This window comes from Anastrepha ludens, chromosome 3, assembly GCF_028408465.1.
Source record: "Anastrepha ludens isolate Willacy chromosome 3, idAnaLude1.1, whole genome shotgun sequence".
Classification (NCBI taxonomy): domain Eukaryota; kingdom Metazoa; phylum Arthropoda; class Insecta; order Diptera; family Tephritidae; genus Anastrepha; species Anastrepha ludens.
In genome coordinates, this window is record NC_071499.1 from 75,071,519 (window position 1) to 75,091,111 (window position 19,593).

At 41.0% G+C, this 19,593-nt stretch overlaps 2 protein-coding genes across 2 annotated transcripts in view; both read left to right on the top strand.

Annotated features, from left to right (window-relative positions):
* The first annotated feature begins 6,323 nt into the window (after window positions 1-6,323).
* Window positions 6,324-8,872, top strand: LOC128856565 (negative elongation factor D). The gene is made up of 5 exons (XM_054091872.1): window positions 6,324-6,505; window positions 6,570-7,282; window positions 7,443-7,889; window positions 7,951-8,432; window positions 8,513-8,872. The coding sequence occupies exons 1-5, from the start codon at window positions 6,443-6,445 to the stop codon at window positions 8,542-8,544; spliced, it is 1,737 nt and encodes a 578-aa protein (XP_053947847.1). The 5' UTR covers window positions 6,324-6,442; the 3' UTR covers window positions 8,545-8,872.
* A 5,996-nt stretch (window positions 8,873-14,868) lies between these two features.
* The window catches only part of LOC128858222 (phospholipid-transporting ATPase IF), an 87,014-nt gene continuing 82,289 nt past the window's right edge, over window positions 14,869-19,593 (top strand). The window contains exon 1 of the mRNA XM_054094302.1: window positions 14,869-15,064. Within this exon, the coding sequence (XP_053950277.1) occupies window positions 15,062-15,064 (3 nt within the window). The 5' untranslated portion in view covers window positions 14,869-15,061. The remainder of the gene's footprint in view (window positions 15,065-19,593) is intronic.

Here is a 19,593-nt window from a genome sequence, read left to right on the forward strand (position 1 = left end):
CCCCCACTCGAATATGTTTCTCCACCACTCGTTCCAGACTTTTCAACATGAACGATGTCAAACTGATTGGTCTGAAACTTTTTGCTAGGGAATAGTCATCTTTTCCTGGTTTTGGAATAAATACTACTCTTACGCGTCGCCATTGGGATGGTATATAACCAAATGCAAGACAGGCTGTGAAGATCCTTTTCAGGGCCTCAATCAGCCTGTCTCCTCCTTTTTTAAGCATTACTGGATATATTCCGTCAGGTCCAGGGGACTTAAAGTTGTCAAAGGAAGATAAGGAAAACCTTATCGATTCCCTTGTCACTATCCGACTAGCAATATACCAGCTGTACCTAGAGGTTCCACCGTTGCCACCGTCATTGTTCCTGCCACTCTCAGCTTCAGAGAGAGTTCTACTACCCGGAAAATGGGTTTCGAGTAGAGCATTAAACGTTTCCGATTTGGAAATGGTGTATGAACCATCAGGTTTTCGAATGGAATCCAGCCTTACTGAGCGGTCTAAATGAAGGACCTTACAAAGTCTCGCTGTTTCCCTCATTTCTTCGACGTTACTGCAGAAATTTCTATAGGATTCAAGTTTGGCTTGCCGTACTTTTTTCTTATATTCTCTCTGTGTAAGTCGATGATTGGCCCAGTCCTCTTCTGTTTTGGTCTTCAAGGCCTTATTAAGAAGTTTCCTGGACCGTACACGAAGCTTCGACAGTTCAGGGTTCCACCAAGGAACCGCTTTCCCCTGTCTGCTTTGCCTGAGTGGACACAGTTCCTCAAAGCAATCAACTCAAATCAAAGTACCTTCTAATTTCTTAGTAGCATCTTCAATCATTTCTGCTGATTTGAGTTTTTTCAGGTTTGGTAATCGCTCTGTTACAAGCTCACCATACCTGTCCCAGTCCACATTTCGAGGATTCCTACCGGAAGGTATTGATATTGTGTCAATTCCCAGTCGGAATTCGATAAGACGATGATCAGAAAGAGAGTCCTCTTCCAAAACTCGCCATCGGTTGATTTGGTTTCCAACTGACCTATTGGTAAGTGTTAAATCAATCACCTCTTGTCTCCTTCTGGTCACAAAAGTTGGTTTGTTACCAGTGTTTTGGATGACCAAATCGGATGACAGGATAAAATCCAGTAACTTGAGACCTCTGGGGTTGCATTTGCTGCTTCCCCACACAATGTTCTGTGAATTTGCGTCACAGCCCACTATTAGCCCCAGATTATTGGATTCTGCGTACTTGACCACTTCTCTTAGCTCCCTCGAAGGAGGTGGCTGCACAGAGTCATAGGGTAGGTAGGCCGAAACTATGATAGCTTCGACACTGTTCCCACTTTTCCAGTACTTTATTTTTGCAGCAACGAAATCTCCAGAGCATAGCTCTTTTAACATCGTGTGTTCGATCAACCTCGGCATGATAATACATGCTCGCGGTCTCACATTCCCTTCACAATGAAGTATTTGTCCCCACGACATAGCACTTAGACCACAGATACGCTTGTGACATACCCATGGTTCTTGTATAAGTATTATGTGTGGGTTTGTTTGCAGTTTTGCATGCCTACGGCACAAGAGAGCCGTAGACGCTTTGCTATGCTGCAGATTAATCTGTGTAAATATTACTTCAGTCATGAGACTGAGTATATTTACGCTTTGTCCTCCACCTTATCCTGGACGCGGAACTGGATCCGCCCCAGATGTAGGTGAGGACGGCAACCGTACTTCGACTTAAGCACCTTGAGGGACCCAAGATCGATACCCAGTACCAGGTGGGAACCCGCCTCCGAAGTGGTAGCGGATTTCTGCCTGGTGCACGAGTATACTCTCCAGAGAGTCGTGTCAAGATCCTTATTCTGAACACGGATGCGTTTGAGGAGTTCTGCTGAATTACAGGAAGGACCCGGAATCCAGACACTCGCTCGTACCAGCCTTTCTTTGCTACTCTCAACAAGAATAAACTTGCTGTTTTCGCAGGCTGGAATCTTTGCTATAACTTTTTCTAGCCATTCTCGGGAAAAAGCATTGGAACAGTGCACCTTTACGATGCCGTCTACCACGCTTTTCCCCTCGAACGTCGGCGCGTCTTTCGACTCACCGATAGCTTTCCAAAGATAGCTGTCAAGATAGTCTTGTTGCCCTTTGGACAGTAGACCATCTTGTTTGTCGGTATGTATCTCCTCATTGCCTTTGCTGCCATTCTCGCGAATGATTCGCCAGACGTTGACGGAAGAGTGTCATTCGACATTTGAGGTCCCTTAGCCTCTGCCTTGTCAGGCCAAGGTTTGTCTGCCTTGGATTGGGTCGAGGATGCAGGCATTTCCGAATTCCGTCTCTCGACTTTCCTCTTCTTTGCCTTTCTCCTCTTCCCGGTCGTTGGCACAGACCCCGTTTCGTTTCCAGAAGAGCGCAGCGCTACAGAGGAATCCTCTGTTCTGCCACGCTTTCCCGTTTCCGTTACAGGTGTCGAAGTTGACGGAGCTTGAGTCCTTGCCTTAGCTAGTGCTTCGGCTTGCCTCGCCTTCTGTCTCCTTCGTTTGATCTGCCTTGCGGTTAGACCAACACCTGCGTTCGAATCTCCAATAACTTCGGTCTTTTTACCGGTACTTACCTGATTCGCACCAGGTTTAACCGTTGTCAAAGACTTACTCGGTACCAGAGATCCGTCTGAGTCTACTGAGAGATTGTCCGCCATCTCCACATCCTCCACAACTTGTTCAGTTGCTTCAGATCGTTTCGACGGCGGTGTATCACTCACACTCACTCGGCTCTCCATTGGCATAGCCAATGTGCCATGTTTCACCACTAGTAGTTCGCTTCCTCCGGAACCCTGGGTGTCAGTTCCGGTCATAGGGGAGTGTGGGGTTCGGGCCTGCACATCCGATGCCCGAGCCGTCGATTGCTCGACGGGAGGATTTCCCAGAAGTGGGTTACCTCGTGCAGAAAGATCCTTGTTAAGCCTCCACATTGTAAGAAAATGCATTTTATACCTCCTGCCAGGTTGTCGGTACGGTACTCTCCACATAGTACTTGGGTGGCCACCAATTCCGCCATTCCGCGGTTGAGTGGATACCCAATTCCTATATGGAGCTGCCCTCTTAGTTCGTGGTAAGTTAATCTCCATAGAATGGGGTTAACTCGCCACTTAAGCCTCATCCCCGCGGCAAGGAGACCGACATGACAAGGCATAAAACCCTTACTCTTCAGAAAAAATGTGAAATTTTAGATCTCCTTGATAAAGGAAAATCATTAAGATGGTTTGAAACAGAATTTGGTGTCAACAAATCTACTGTTTTTGACATAAAAAAGAAACGTGATGCCATTAGAAAATTCGCGACTAAATGTGAAATGAAATAGTACATACTAACTAAAAAAAATGTTTGATTATGTGCAGATGTACATATTATTATGTAAGTATGATTGTACTGTATTTAATAAAACTATTTATGTACATACATATATCTGAATTGCGTTATGTTCATTTCAAAAAAACAACGTTTAGTTGAAAAACAAAAATCATCTATAATCCGGGCACCCCCATAATCCGGACGACCCCTAACATTAAGGGTGTCCGGATTATCGAGATAGTACTGTATGTGTTCAAAACAAATTATGTTATGTTTTATATTTTTTTAGTGCAACAGAAACTGGAAAACAACAAACCACTTTTACAAGAGATCTTGATCTGCTGAGTCCATCAAGACATGAAACTGAGCCGCAACCAGCAACAATTTTATTAAAAAAATTTGCTTTGGAAAAATTTGTAAAAGCTTATACACCATTTGATGCCGAAAATGACATCTATGCGGAAAATATATGTGAGTCACATATACAACAATTTTTCTTGGGAAAAACCATCACTTGCCTTGCTCTGCCATACACTAAATATCATCGCTGAATCTGCAATGTCAGTTAATGACTTCAATTTATTAATAAGCAAAGTGCGTGACATTGTCAAATACTGCAAGAACAGTGTAATTGCCAGCGATGCGTTACGAGAAAAGCAAGCTCGCTCTCAACCTCTTAAACTGATTTTGGATGTAAAGACACGGTGGAATTCCGTTTATTATATGCTCCAGAGATTTATTAAGCTAACGTCTTTAGTACATCAAGTCTTAATGTTGAATGTTAAAGCACCGCCCACACTCTCAGCTTTAGAAATTCAAAATATTAAAACATTGATGAGTATTTTGAAACCACTACAATATGTTACCAAAGAGCTGTCGGGTGAACGATATGTGACTATAAGCAAAATTATACCGATTGTGAATTGCCTGAAGGCGCAGATTAATGATGTATATGTGCCTGTAGGTGAGGACTACGATGATATGACAGTACTAAAATAAATAAATAAATAATTGGCGCGTACACTTCTGTTAGGTGTTTGGCCGAGCTCCTCCTCCTATTTGTGGTGTGCGTCTTGATGTTGTTCCACAAATGGAGGGACCTAGCCGAATGGGTTGGTGCGTGATTACCATTCGGAATTCACAGAGAGGTCGTTGGTTCGAATCTCGGTGAAAGAAAACTTAATAAAAACGGCAGATATGACAGTACTACATGCGGTAAAAAGGGAAATGATTAAACAAATAGAACGCCGATTCGGATGCATTGAAGAAAATTACTCAATTTCAATTTCTTGTTAACTGGATCCGAGATTCAAAAATATCGCTTTTAAAGACAAGTTAGCTTGTGCGAAATCAATTAAGTTACTAAGACAATATATAACATCCAGTTCAAGTGTTCACTCGAGCGAAAATTAAAGTGATTCTTCCATAGAATCAGCATACGATTTTTGGAGTCACTATAAGAAGTTGGCGCACACAGAGAAGCTGCATAAAAAATCATGTTCTGCAATGGACGTTACAAATAATGACGAATTAAGTCGGTACCTTTCTGTCCAGGTTTCGCCGCTCTCTATCGACCCTTTAAAAAAATGGGATGACATGAAAGTGGTATATCCAAAACTATACAACATGGCAAAAAAGTATTTGGGAATTTCTGCGACATCTGTGCCCTCTGAACGTTTGTTCTCTAAAGCTAGGAGTACTGTGACAAAAACTCGCAACTGACTTTCACCGAAAAGGCTTGACAAGCTGCTGTTCCTAGGGGATTGTACGGAGGAGGAGTGGGATATTTAAAAATAATGTAAAAAAATAGATTTGGCGCAAATAAATAAATACTCGATACCTTGCAACATCGATACTTACGTTCCGATATTTTAATGAGTACGATGCTTTTCTTTTGATACTACTCATGAGTACATGATCGATACTTTACATTCGATATCGTGTCCCTAACAACAACAGCAATAACAACGTATGTAGCAATGGGATATTTTCGTTATGTTATGCTCACATATGACAGATTATCTCATGTTTTGAACTAAATTCCTTAGTCCGTAATTGAAAAGGGTAACGGGATAAGCCTAGATTTAATACTAACACTGATCGGCAAGGCTTTTGCCACATTGACTACTTGTTGTAATTATTACTTAATACTTTGTCCAAAATGAATGGCTTCCGTATCTGATTTATTGCGTTGCTTAATCATTTGCATTTTATTACAAAAAAAAAAATAATTGGCGCGTACACTTCAGTTAAGTGTTTGGCCGAGCTCCTCCTCCTATTTGTGGTGTGCGTCTTGATGTTGGTCCACAAATGGAGGGACCTAGCCGAATGGGTTGGTGCGTGATTACCATTCGGAATTCACAGAGAGGTCGTTGGTTCGAATCTCGGTGAAAGTAAACTTAATAAAAACATTTTTCTAATAGCGGTCGCCCCTCGGCAGGCAATGGCAAACCTCCGAGTGTATTTCTGCCATGAAAAAGCTCCTCATAAAAATATCTGCCGTTCGGAGTCGGCTTGAAACTGTAGGTCCCTCCATTTGTGGAACAACATCAAGACGCACACCACAAATAGGAGGAGGAGCTCGGCCAAACACCTAACAGAAGTGTACGCGCCAATTATTTATTTTTCTTTTATATTTTACAGCGTGTTGGGTTTGCATGTATTTTAATATTAAAGACGGTTAGAGTGGTTTTTAGGTAATTTTTCTCTTTTGGCAATAATTAATTTGCAGCTTGTCAATATTGAGACATTTTAATTGGCTGCCGGCGTCTGAAGTTTAGATATACATTCACAAGTATGGTTAAAACTAAACAAATTTCAAAATTTCCATTAAACACGTTTATGAAACGGTAGACAATTTTCTCAAACACAAGCCTTGCAACCTCAGAGTTTATATTTGGTGGAAACGCAGTATTACATCTTTCTTTTACCCTCGATCTGGCAATGCTGCCACGTATCATTTTGGCATTCCTTTTCCTCACTCCTTCGTGGCATTTTAGATTGTGGAAATAGACGAATGTTATTGTTTACAATAACCAAAGTGTAGTATTTTTAAAAAAATCATTTTATATAAAGAAAAACACATCAGTTTTCGCTCAAAATGGAAATGGAATACGAGGATGCAGGTTGGCAAGGACGTCAAAAACCACCCGGTGAAGATGAGGTGATTCTTTTGATTGTTTTTGTGTTAAACAACATTGAATGGTACTCTTTTTTAATTAATATAGGAAATGCCCGAGGATAACCCACAAGAAACCATTCAAGAGTGTTTGGAAAAGTTCCTTACGCCTGATTATATCATGGAACCTGGAATTTTTACCCAACTTAAGCGCTACTTTCAATCTGGCGGCTCACCCGAAGAAGTCATCACTATGCTTTCTGAAAACTATAAAGCCGTGGCACAAATGGCTAATCTTCTCGCTGAATGGCTTATACTTGCTGGGGTTAAAGTTACCGATGTGCAAGCTATGGTCGAGAATCATTTGAAAGACATGATACTGAAAACTTTCGATCCGAAAAAGGCCGATACCATCTTTACAGAGGAAGGTGAAACGCCCGATTGGTTGACAGAAATGATCGACCATCATACTTGGCGCTCACTAATCTATCGCTTAGCGGAAGAATATCCCGACTGTTTGATGTTGAATTTTACCATCAAACTTATCTCGGACGCCGGCTTTCAAAGCGAAATCACATCGATTTCAACTGCAGCACAGCAAATTGAAGTGTTTTCGCGCGTATTAAAGACATCGATTACAAAATTTTTAAACAATCCCGAAGATATACAGAGTTCCATACAAGAATGTGCACGCATGGTATGTCACGGTCAGCATACCTACGTCTACTCCCAAGTACTAATACAAGTGCTAAGTCAGGAGCCGAAAGGAGGCTTTAATATGAAACGTCTGTCTCAGGAGATCACTAAGTATGCGCTACAAAAGTGAGTTTATAAAAGAAATATTTTACAAATGTAGGAAATGATAAAATCACGGATCTTTTAAATTGCTCTAATCGAGCATAGAACTAAGCAGCAAATTCCAATGCTTGCTTTTTGTATAATATAATGTTTTCTTTATTTTATAAAATTTTTCTTTGTTTAGTAATCAAAATGTGACACCCATCACAATGGCGCTTAACGGTTCGGCTGCCTATCCGCAAGCATGCCAGGCACTCTCCTCTATGCTCTCCCGCAACACACTCAATCCAGCAGATATTACAGTACTATTTCGTAATTATTCCGCTGCAGATCCGCCACCAATCGATTTAATACGCAATCCACAATTCCTCGAACTGCTTGTGGATTCATTATTCAAGGCAGGGGTGAAAATCAATCCTGAGCACAAGTCCAAATATATCCATTTGTTGGCATATGCTGCTTCTGTAGTGGACACGCCGGCTAAGAAACGTCCTATGACCGAACGTGTGCTCAACAAAGACGAACTGAAGAGCACCATACAAGCAATCGAGAAAGTTCACGCCATTTGCAATGTCAACAAAGGTTCCACAGAGCTGATTGCTGAGTTACAAACGCTATACAATTGCATTAAGTAAAGTGTAATTATTTGAAAAAAAAAATCTGCATATACAAACTTTATTGAAAATTTTCAGATACCCAGTTGTTGGCGTTGGCGTTATACGTTGGATTGAAAACACTGTCACAGAACCGTCTTACTTCAAACTGTCCACCGACAGTTGCCCCACCCACTTGGCAATACTCGATGAAGTGGCTGCTGTTCATCCTACGTTGCATCAACAAATTTTACGGCTACTCATACGTCTATTCGAGTCGAAACAAGATGAGTTAGAGATTTTGGTGCAGTTGGAAATGAAGAAAATGTTATTGGATCGCATGGTTAATTTGTTGACGCGCGGCTGTGTAGTGCCGGTAGTGAAATACATTAAGCAATGTTGTGCTAAGGGTGATACAGACATATCGCTGATACGCTATTTTGTAACGGAAGTGCTTGAGACGATAACGCCACCCTATTCGCCTGAGTTCGTGCAATTGTTTCTGCCTATGGTGGAAAATGAAGAAATTACTGGCACAATGCGTGGTGAAGGCGACAACGATCCTGTTTCAGAATTTATCGGTAAGCGAACAGTTTGAAATGTTTTCTTTTCTTTGCTTCTCCAGATAACAACAATAATTAACTTTCCTCTCTGTTTTTAGTGCATTGCAAAGCGCGTTATACCACAGTTTAATAATTTTGAATCTTGAACAACATTCTTTAGACATGCCAACAATGTATGATCCAACGTATAAGAAGCTCAAACGCCAATTGTAACTCGTCACTTGCTACCAGCGATGACCCACCCTTGGATACATTTTAAGTAACACACAATTGTAAATTATGTTTAATTGACCATTTAAGTTTGCTAACAACTTAAGGCTGATTGTCGCTTTTTACGCGCGTAAATATTGATTTTTTCTTATATATTTCATGTTTGCGTCTAAACACATAAAAATATTTATGAATCATAGGCGCTGATTATCAAAGTTCGCAGAAATAAAACAAAAATGATAAAATTATTAGATAAAGTTTAAAGTGATAAGTAATATTTGCCAAATTAGTATGCTTCGATGGATGATTTCAGTTCGATTCTACCAGCTTAAATTTGAAAATTGAATCTTTGTTTTGTGACCGGCTGCTTAAAAAATCTGGAGTTAATTGCTTACATACATAAAACCGTAGTTTCTTAAGGGAAAGCATAACACGCAATGTGATCATGAGGCAACTTAAACTAAGCATTTTGTGGATGAAGCTGCAGAATTGTCAAACATTGCCTATCTGCCGATAACTCTCCTTTCCTCAGTAGTGAATACTCTTGAAACCCTTCTACTCCCACTCTACACGAAACACCTGAGCCCAGCCTCACACCAGCCTCACACCAGCATGGGTTCCGAAGAGTGCACAGTAGCACCACAGCACTCATCGTCATTAACACTGAGATAAACCGCGGGCTCAACCAAAACCGCCCCTGCGAGAGTTCTGTCCTAATAGCGTTGGACCTAAAAAAGGCTTTCGATACAGTAAGCCAAGCCACGCTACTAGATGATATTGTTTTTTTTTAACTGTGCTGTTAAAATAACAACAACAACTAGATGATACTTTAGGGTCCACACTCACGCCAGGGCTGAAAAGGTGGACCGCGAACTACCTGAGTGGTTGTTGTTGTTGTTGTAGCAGCATGAACATTCCCCATACATATATGGGGAATGATGCTGAAGTCCTTGGCCGCATATAAATCCGGGTCGTTCCGGTAACGTAGAACCGACTGTCGTGGGAACCTGAGTGGTCGTCATTCGTTAGTGCTATTTCGAGACCAAATCTCAAAACAGAGGAAAATAAAGCTAGGTTGGTGTCCTTTCACCCTTGCTTTTTAACTTCTATATCTCGAAACTCCCCCAGCCACCAGGAGCAGTCTCCCTGGTTTGGTACACCGACCACTGCTCGATAATTGTGTCGGGCAATGACATTGATGCCTTATGCTCCAAGGTAAACGACTACCTCGCCTGCCTTTCTCGCTTCTTCACTGCGAGAAACTTACAACTTTCCCCCACGAAGTCCACGGCGACCCTCTTTACCACCTGGATAAAGGAGGTCAAACTGCAACTTAAGGTAAAATTCGATGGCACACCAATTCGGACTGTTAATAGCGCCAAAGTCTTGGGAGTTACCTTTCGCACGTATGTACTAAACATATGCCCGGCATGTGAGGACACCCCGCACGACACTAATCACCTTTTCACATGCCCCATGAAACCCACGCATCTAACACCCCTCACCCTCTGGACACAACTAGTCGAAACAGCAAGTTTCCTGGGCCTACCGTTAGAAGAGTTAGGCGAAGACGACTGGTGATTTACACTACACTGGCAGGGCAAAGTTACTGCTAAAACAAAAACAACAACAACGCCTCTGTGAGCCTTCTGAGGTCGCCTGAATAACCTCAGAATAAAATGTTCAGCAAGCAGATTGTGATGGAGTTATAAGGCAGTGATAATCCAATTGTCCCCTACGGACTATAGTCAATCCTTAAATGACATTCGCTGAGAGACGACACGTACTCACCACAATCGTATGTGCATCACAGAATCATTTGTTTTATGTATATATACATACATATATATTATATATATTTTTTTTTTTTCCAATGTATTTATATATTTATCTTAAAACTAAGATTTCCACACTTCCACTATTAGTGATAAAGGGTTGATTTTTGTTAGGTGACCATTATCGCTCTAACATTTTATATTAAATGGCGTATAAGAAAATTATTTACCTCTCTTCTATGTTTATAACTTGTCGAAATATTCAGGCTCTAGAAATATTCAGGCAAAGACTTTCAATCTGCAACCTCACGCGTATCTACACCAAAAATACCCTCATCAATACACACCTGCGCCTTATTTGCTAAACATGCGGAACTGCCCTCTAAACTACACACTCTGCGGTACACTAATCAAACCGTGGGCGGTTAGCAAAAAATATTTTATCAACGACCTAGTTTATTTACGGAAAGAGAATACTCCAAACGCCGTTTACAGACTACAAATTTAACGGGTGGCAATTGGTTTTTACTGACGGGTCAAAAGGATCCCACACTTCTTACGCAGTTGTAAAGGAAAATCAGGAAGTTATCGCGTACGGCCTTCTATTTTCATTCTGCTCTATTTTCACCGCTGAAGCAACCGCCATATTACAAGCCGTTCAATACTGCGCCAAAAGTAAGGGTAAGCATATAATTTGCTCCGACAGTTTGTCCTGCTTCCAAGCCATCAAAAACCACAAAAAATCAAGCAAAATCATCGACAGTATCAAAAACATACTAATAACCCATCGTAGTAGCATCAAAATTATGTGGATACCTGGGCACTCCGGCATCCAGGGTAACACACTGGCAGATACAATTGCCAAAGACATGTCCATTACACCAACACTCACATCAGAAATCATCCTACCTAGCGACATACACCGACTTATTCATGAACAGAGGCAAACTAAGTTAGTTCGGGAATGGTCGCATTATAAACACCATTATTCCAACATTAACCCCAAACGTTCAAAACCTGCCTATCCATCATCGGTACCCACATTACCTCATACACACGACTCCGTATTGAGCACACCATAATTACAAGCGTACACCTATTACAGGGTAATACATCCAACACCTGCCCCTTCTGCCAAGCAACAGTCAAGTGTACATCATCTACTGGTATCCTGCCCAGAACTTGCTTCTCAAAGGCATCACCACTTCAGCAACACAGATCCGCTTCTATTTCTAAAAGAAGCCACTGAAGAAAACATTAAAAAGACTTACTAATTTCTGAAGGACACCGACCTACTCCGTCGTATCTGATCCAACATACATCACCAGCCAGCCGAAAGCCTCTGCTGCTAGCGCTGCGTTTGCTTAGTAAGCTATGTAAGCTTTTAAAAATAAAAAAAACAAAAATAAATAAACTTGTCGATGGGTCGAATTCTTTGCAGCCTCTTTTTTGATGTCAGTTCTTTTATTGGGAGTAAATTAACTTCATCGTTACTGTGTTTTTCAAGGGTGGAGTAATGCCTTTTTGTTGTTGTCTTTATTTGCGGTTCAACAATTGGGACTGTGAGATGTTGGTGAATGTCGTTATTAGTGATATATGGGACATTTACTATTAGCAGTAGTATTTTTGATTGTTGCCTTTGAATAATGTTTAGGTTCGTCTTCTTGCTGTACCCCGCAGTTGTAGCTCATATGTCAATATTGGTTTTATTATTGAATTATATATATAATATATAAGAACTTAGTTGTATATATATATATATGAATATAGTTGTTTCAGCTTCAAGTGAAGCAAATGCATCCACAACGAGTCACTGTTTGGTGCGGTTTTTGGTCTGGCGGCATCATCGGGCCATTTTTTTCGAAAATGAGCGAGGAGCCGCGGTTACAGTAAATGCGAGCGTTACCGTGACATGCTCAACGAGTTTTTGTTTCCAAAAATTGAAGAGGATGACATGGACGACATTTGGTTTCAACAGGACGGTGCAACTTGTCACACTGCCAAAGTTACACTCGAACTTTGGCTACCGTTTTTGAATTCCGTTATCAATTGGCCGCCTTGGAGCTGTGATTTAAGCCCGTTGGACTATTTTTTGTGGGTAGCCGTTAAGGAAAAATGCTATGCGAACCATCCAGAGACGATTGATGCTTTAAAACACGAAATCGAAGTTGCCATTCATGAAATTGGAGCCCAAACAATCGAAAATGTGCTTAAAAATTGGGTTGATCGAATGGCCTACTGTAAAGCCAGTCGTGGCAGTCATTTGAACGATATTATTTTTCATTCATAAATGACAATGTTCAATCTTCAAAATAAAAAAAAAAGTTTGAAAAAATATGGATTCCTTTTTTTTTATAGCCGATTCAAAAAGCAAATTTTACATAGCCCACCCTATATATCATGTGTGGCAGTGGAAATACTTTTAAGAAGGACTGTGTCGTCAGCAAAAGTAGCTAGCATCGAATGTTCTCCTTCAGGTGCTGGGATATCGCTTGTATATAATGTACACAACAGTGGGCCTAACACACTGCCTTGGGGAATTCCGGCTCTTATCTTCCTTAGTGTTGAGCTACCATCATTGGCCTTGACATAGAATTATCGTTCAGTAATATAACTTTTTAGAATTTGAAAATAGATTTTTGGCAGTAACTGTTCTAATTTCCAGAAAAGACCAATGCGCCAGACATTTTCGAATGCCTTTTCTATGTCAAGATAAACTCTAATGTAAAACTTATAATATATATATACTTGTAGACAATATTTTATGCGAGACTCGGTGAATTTGCTGGACAGTTGAATGTTTGCATCTAAACCCAAATTGATGGTCAGGAATCGCTGTTTTTTTGTCAAGTATTGGCCTTAGTCTGTTGATTAATAATTTATGAAATACTTTGCTCATCGCTGGCAATAAGCTCTTAGGTCTATGTGATGATGGAATAGTAGAATCTTTTTCTGGTCTAGGTGGCTATGACCTCCGCTATTTTCCATAGTCTGGGGAAGTAGCTGCTGTACCAGAGAGTTGTAGAGATTTCGGAGATATTGAAGTCCTTTTAAAGGTAGCTCTCTTAAGAGAACGCCGCTTATTTGAACGTAGCCTGGAGTTTTATTCTTCTTTATTTTAGTTTTAATGCATTTTTTTATGTTGTCAGTTGTAATTTTTTGATAAGTAGTTGTTGTATCAGAAGATCTGTCAGGGTTCATTCCGCTTGAAACGCTTGGCAGCCGTAGGCGAATGGGACATCAAATAATATAACACGTTTTTTTAATAGCGGTCGCCCCTCGGTAGGCAATGGCAAAGCTCCGAGTGTATTTCTGCCATGAAAAAGCTCCTTATAAAAAAAACAATATCTGCCGTTCGGAGTCGACTTGAAACTGTACATATTCCACCATTTGTGGAACAACATCAAGACGCACGCCACAAATAGGAAGAGAAGCTCGGCCAAACATCCAAAAAGGGTGTACGCGCCAATAATATATATATAGTAGCTCCACTCTTTTGGGGCAGACTGTAAATCACTCCCGCGTAGGTCTCTCACTACAACCCGTTTTCTCAACTCAACTGTCTAACCGCTGCAATGATAAGATTTCCTTATCAAATTTGCCCTAAAGCTGAAAGCATATATTTTTGTATGTATGTATGTACGATAGTGACTGAAGTATTCACATGTATGTCCCATATATCTGTGACCTGTGATGACGATAATATTAGCACAGTGACGAGCACTAACTAAACGACTGTCTGATTAGCAATAATGCTACACCTAACGGTTATTGAGACAGGCTGGATGTGAAGAGTGTTTGTTTGTGCGAGTATTGACGTTCAAAGTGATCGAAAGTTATTGGAAATATGGTGACATGACTTTCAACAATTTGCTTTTAAAGCAGCGCGTTCTGGCGCCTACTGAGCAAGGTGTCCGTTGAGCACTAACGCAGTACGTACACTTTTGCTTACACAAACAAGTCACTCAAACTTTTTACAATATTCGCAATATTTTTAATGCTAAATTATTATTGTAAAGTTTTTATAAAAGTTGGAAATTTTGTTGAATTTTGTACAAACTTTGGAACTGTGATTTATAAAGTTTTTGTTATACTCGTGCAATGAAACTATACTTAAAAGAAAAAAATCGACGAAAAAAATATTGCAATTTTAATATTTACATATAAGATAAAGTGACTTAAATATGTGTGCACAAGTGTATGTTTGTATGTATACGGCGACGGACAGCGCTGCTAACAGAGTAGCGAATGATATGAAGGTAATGATTGTTTTCATTTCAACACCTTCGACAGTTTATCGATGGATTCGGCGGCTTAAGAATAGGCGAAATTGGGGAGCGGCGCAGGTTTTTTTCTTGTTTCTTTTTTTTGCGAAAGACAACGAAATGTTTTTAAATTGTGCAATTTTAAAATATATTTTAAATAAAAGCATTGTAATTCAAAATGTGTATTGATAATTTTTGATATCAATTAAGTTTATGTTTTTGCAATTCATCCTCGAGCTGAGTGAATTGAGTTTCAATTGCCAAAATTTGCAGTGAACGCTTTTGTGATTGTGTGAAATCGAGGAACAAAGTCACAAAAATCTAACAAAATCGAGAAGGCAGTTAACTAGGTGGACTAGTACATTTCAGGGGAAAATACAAAACAAACACAGGAAACATGGTAAGTAGCCGGTCCCGATAGCGTCAAGGCTTAGTTATAAATTTAAAGAAAATAGGTGAATAGACGGCCACCGTAGCCGAATGGGTTTGGTACATGACTACCATTCGGAGGCGCGTAGGTTCAAATTTCCGTGTATGACACACTAAAATGATAGAAAAAGTCTCTCCGAACAGTGGTCACCCCTCGGTAGACAATGGCAAACCTCTTCGTGTATATCTGCCATGAAAAAGTTTCTCTTATAATTGGCGTTTACACCCGTGTTGAACCGAACTGCTCATTCCAATTTGTGGCGTGCGTCTTGCTGTTGTTCCACAAATGGAGATACCTACATTTTCAAGCCCACTCTGAACGGCAAATGGTTGTTTCAAGAGGAGGTTTTTCATGGCGTAACTACACTCGGAGGCTTGCCATTGCCTGCCGAGGGGCGACCGCTATTAGAAAAAAACGGTTCCTTTCATTTTGCTGTTTAACGGAGATTCGAATTTACGTTCTCTCCGAATTCCGAATGGTAGTCACACACCAACCCATTCAGCTACGGTGGCCGCCACGTCGCTATTGGGCAAATAAAATCGTGGACATTTTATTTCTAGTAGCTAATCCGACATAAAATGGTCGCACAACATCAAGACTCATAAGAAAACAAGAGTCAGAAAAAATGTATATATGTATTTATAATCGGCACACCATTAAGGGGGATTCTGCTTTGGAACTTTTTTTCTCGATTTTATTTGTGTCAGGTGAAACTATAGTAGTATTTGGGCTATGGAAAATTTTCTGTATAAATTAACTAAAGCTCTAAAGCTCCGACTGCGTGCTTATAAAATTGTGAAAATAATCAAAGCAAGCTTCGCTCAAATAACACGAAAAAACTCCATATGCTCGAACTCACGCTCGAAAATTTTCAAGTAATGAGCATTGAACAGCTGTGTAAGTTGCTCATACGCCCGGACCGTTCGAAAATGCGAGAACAAAATCCAGAGCTCTAATTTAACGTATATTTGAAATTTACCAAACAATTTTTTTCAATTAAAACATCTTTTAATATTGGGTGGGCATGGAAATTTATTAAAATCCACATCGCTAGGGTCTTTCAATGACTTGAAAAATACGTCCCGCAATTCTTGCTTGAAATAAAAATTCGAGTGTTATGATTTTATTCTGGGTGAAGTAAACAATCGAAGAGATTCGAAATTTTGGGGGCTTGGAAGAAAAAATCTGGTTTTTAATTTTGCTCTTCGACTTGGTATAAAAACCTTAAATATGTTTTTCTTTCACTTTTTTTACTAATTTTTTTATTCGTTTAAATAGAAGAAATTTAGTACTAGAAAAACCTAAGATTTAATCCAAAAAGGTTGTTCAAAGTGTTTTATTCAAAATTTCCGTTTTTTAATTTTATTAGTTCTAATGAAAGATAGTTAAGTACTAGGGTTAGGTTAGGTTAGGTTAGTATGGTTGCCCAGGGAGTGGGCACACTTGGACGAAGAGAGATTCGTCCTTTGTGATACCATTGTCAAGGAAGTGAGGAGAGGGGAAGGACCGATGAGGCGCAGGGAGAGGGCGGGGAGAGGTGGTGATGGGAAGGTTAGGAGCGTGCGGATTATGAACGATGACTATGTTTGCGTCAACCGCTTAATGCTGCTGATGAAACTCATCAGATTTTTAATGTCAGCGCCAGCTATCTCAGCAGGCGTGGCAAAGAAATAAGAGCCAAGATGCCTGAATCTTAGCCCTGCCAGGGCAGGGCAGCTAAGGAGAAGGTGCTGAGATGATTCCACCTCATCCTCCATACATCCAGCACAGAAAGGACTCGAGATGATTCCAAGTCTCACAGCATGCATTCCTCGCGCATTGTGTCCTGTGAGAGAACCCACTAGATTGGAGAGCTGATATTTTGTCAGCCTCAGAAGCTCACCCGAGCGCCTTCGGTCCACACGTGGCCAGAAGGATTTCGCGACTTTGCACGTTTGTGCATTTTCCCAGCGCTCGCTGAGTTTGCGCGATGCCCATCTTTCCAGGAGCAGACCGCAGGTAGTCAGGGGGATTCCAATTTTCTCCCTCCGCGGGGAAATCACCTCACATGTACCTTGTCTAGCCAGCTCATCCGCCTCACAGTGTCCCGCAATGTCGCTGTGACCGGGAACCCAGATGAGGCTGATGTCAAAGAATTCGGACGCAGTCGAAAGTGAGGTCAAGCATTCCTTGACCAATTCCGAATGCACCGTCATAGACCCGAGGGCCCTTATTGCCGCTTGGCTATCGGAGTAAATATTTACCTTCTTGACTGTTAGTACACATTTGAGCAGCCAATCAGCTGCCTCCTTGATTGCGGCTACCTCTGCCTGGAACACACTGCAGTGGTCCGGTAACCTGAATTTTAGTCTGACGGGGAGCCCTTCGCAAAAGACTCCTCCGCCAACCTTTCCTTCCAACTTCGATCCCTCCGTGAACAAGTTCACCAGGCCCTGCCCCCAAGTGTAGCCCCCCGTCCACTCTTCCCTTGACGGGATGTGAGTGGTGAATGTTCCGGTTGGACTAAATGAGGGTATACACTGGTCTGTTGACAGAGGGATGAACTCAAAGTTTCTAAGGATGCTTGAGTGCCCATAAGGGAGATTGAGCTTATAGCTCCAGCCCCTCAGTCTGATTGCGGTACGTGTAGCGGCAGTTCTGCCTGCGATATCTACGGGTACCACATTTAACATTGCGTTGAGCGCCAGAGTAGGAGTCGTTCGAAGCGCCCCACTGATTCCAATGAGTGCCGACCTCTGAACTCTTTCCAGCTTCTTCACCAATGTCGTCTTCTCTAGTGAGTTCCACCAGACTATGACTCCATATAACAAGATAGGCTTTACAATGGTATTATACAGCCAGAAAACAACTCGAGGCGAGAGGCCCCATCTTTTGCCAATTGCGCCCTTGCACCCATACAAGGCGATTGTTGCCTTCCTCACCCTTTCCTCAATATTGGGCTTCCATGTAAGCTTGCTGTCAAGAATAATACCAAGGTACTTCACCTTGTCAGAAAGCATCAGAGGAGCGCCCCCTAGTGAGGGAAGTTGAGCTCTGGGTATTTTATATTTCCTCGTAAATAGGACGAGCTCCGTCTTAAGAGGATTCACCGACAGGCCACAATCCGTTGCCCATCTAACAACTGCATTCAGATATCCCTGCATCAAGTTGTACAGAGTATCCAAAAATTTTCCTCTAACAATTAGTGCCACGTCATCCGCGTAGGCAATTACCCTGCAGCCTCCCTTCACCAGCTCCTCCAACAGATCATTTAGAACAACAACCCAGAGGAATGGTGAGAGAACCCCACCTTGCGGAGTGCCTCTACTCACCTGCCGGTGGAGGGAGATACCGCCCCACTCTGCCGTGACAGTTCTGTCGCTAAGCATTTTGTGGATAAGTCTTATAAGGTCGGTTTCGACCCCTAGTTTACCTAGAGACCTGGTAATTGCCTCCGGAAGGACGTTGTTAAAAGCCCCCTCAATGTCGAGGAAGGCGCCTACCGCAAACTCCTTCTGAAGAAGAGACTCTTCGATTTCTTCCACGATTGTATGTAGGGCAGATTCCACCGATCTACCCTTGCAATAAGCATGTTGAGTATGCGACAGTCGACCCCGAGGAATTTCGCTTCTTATGTGCAGGTCAATCAGTCTCTCAAGGGTTTTCAGTAAGAAAGATGAGAGACTAATTGGTCTGAAGTCCTTAGGGGAGACGTGCGAGCTCTTACCTGCCTTGGGTATAAAGACAACCCTCACGGCCCTCCATGATCTTGGTATGTAGCCCCTGGCTACGCAGCTCGCATAGATGGGGCTCAACCAACGGCATGATACCTCCACAGATTTCTGTAGTTGGGCAGGAATGATGCCGTCAGGACCAGGAGACTTGAAGGGCCTAAAGGAGTCAATGGCCCAAGCCAGGCGACGCTTATCCAGCAACCAGCCCCGGTCCGGAATGCAAGTTGAAATGCTATCCAGGCCGGTTAAGTTAGTTAAGTACTAACGGGAGCATTACATTTTTTCCCAAATATTTTTTTCAAAATTTGTTTAGTTCTAATGAAAGACAATTTAGTATTAAAGAGAACAAGCTAAGATTCCTGCTAAAATGTGCATTACAACTATTTTTTACACATTTTTTATAAAATTTTTATTTATAGAGGATAATTCGATATCCAAGAGAACAAGATATGATTGGTACCAAAAGATTCATTAATTCTTTTTTAACATTTTTTCAACAATTTTTTAGTTGAAATAGAAGAGAATTTGGTACTAAGAACAAGCTAAGATTTATTCCAAAAAGGTTATTCAAAGATTTTTATTCAAAAATTGCTTTTTTTAATTTTAATAAAAAAGTGTTTAGTGCCAAAAATAACTAGATATGATCAAATGATTTATTAATATTTTTCAAAATTTTTTTAGTTCAAATAAAAGAAAATTTAGTACTAAAAATATGTTCTTTAAAACTATTTTTTTTTTCAAAAATTGTTTCCAATGTTTTCTTTTAGTTCGAGTAGAAGATAATTT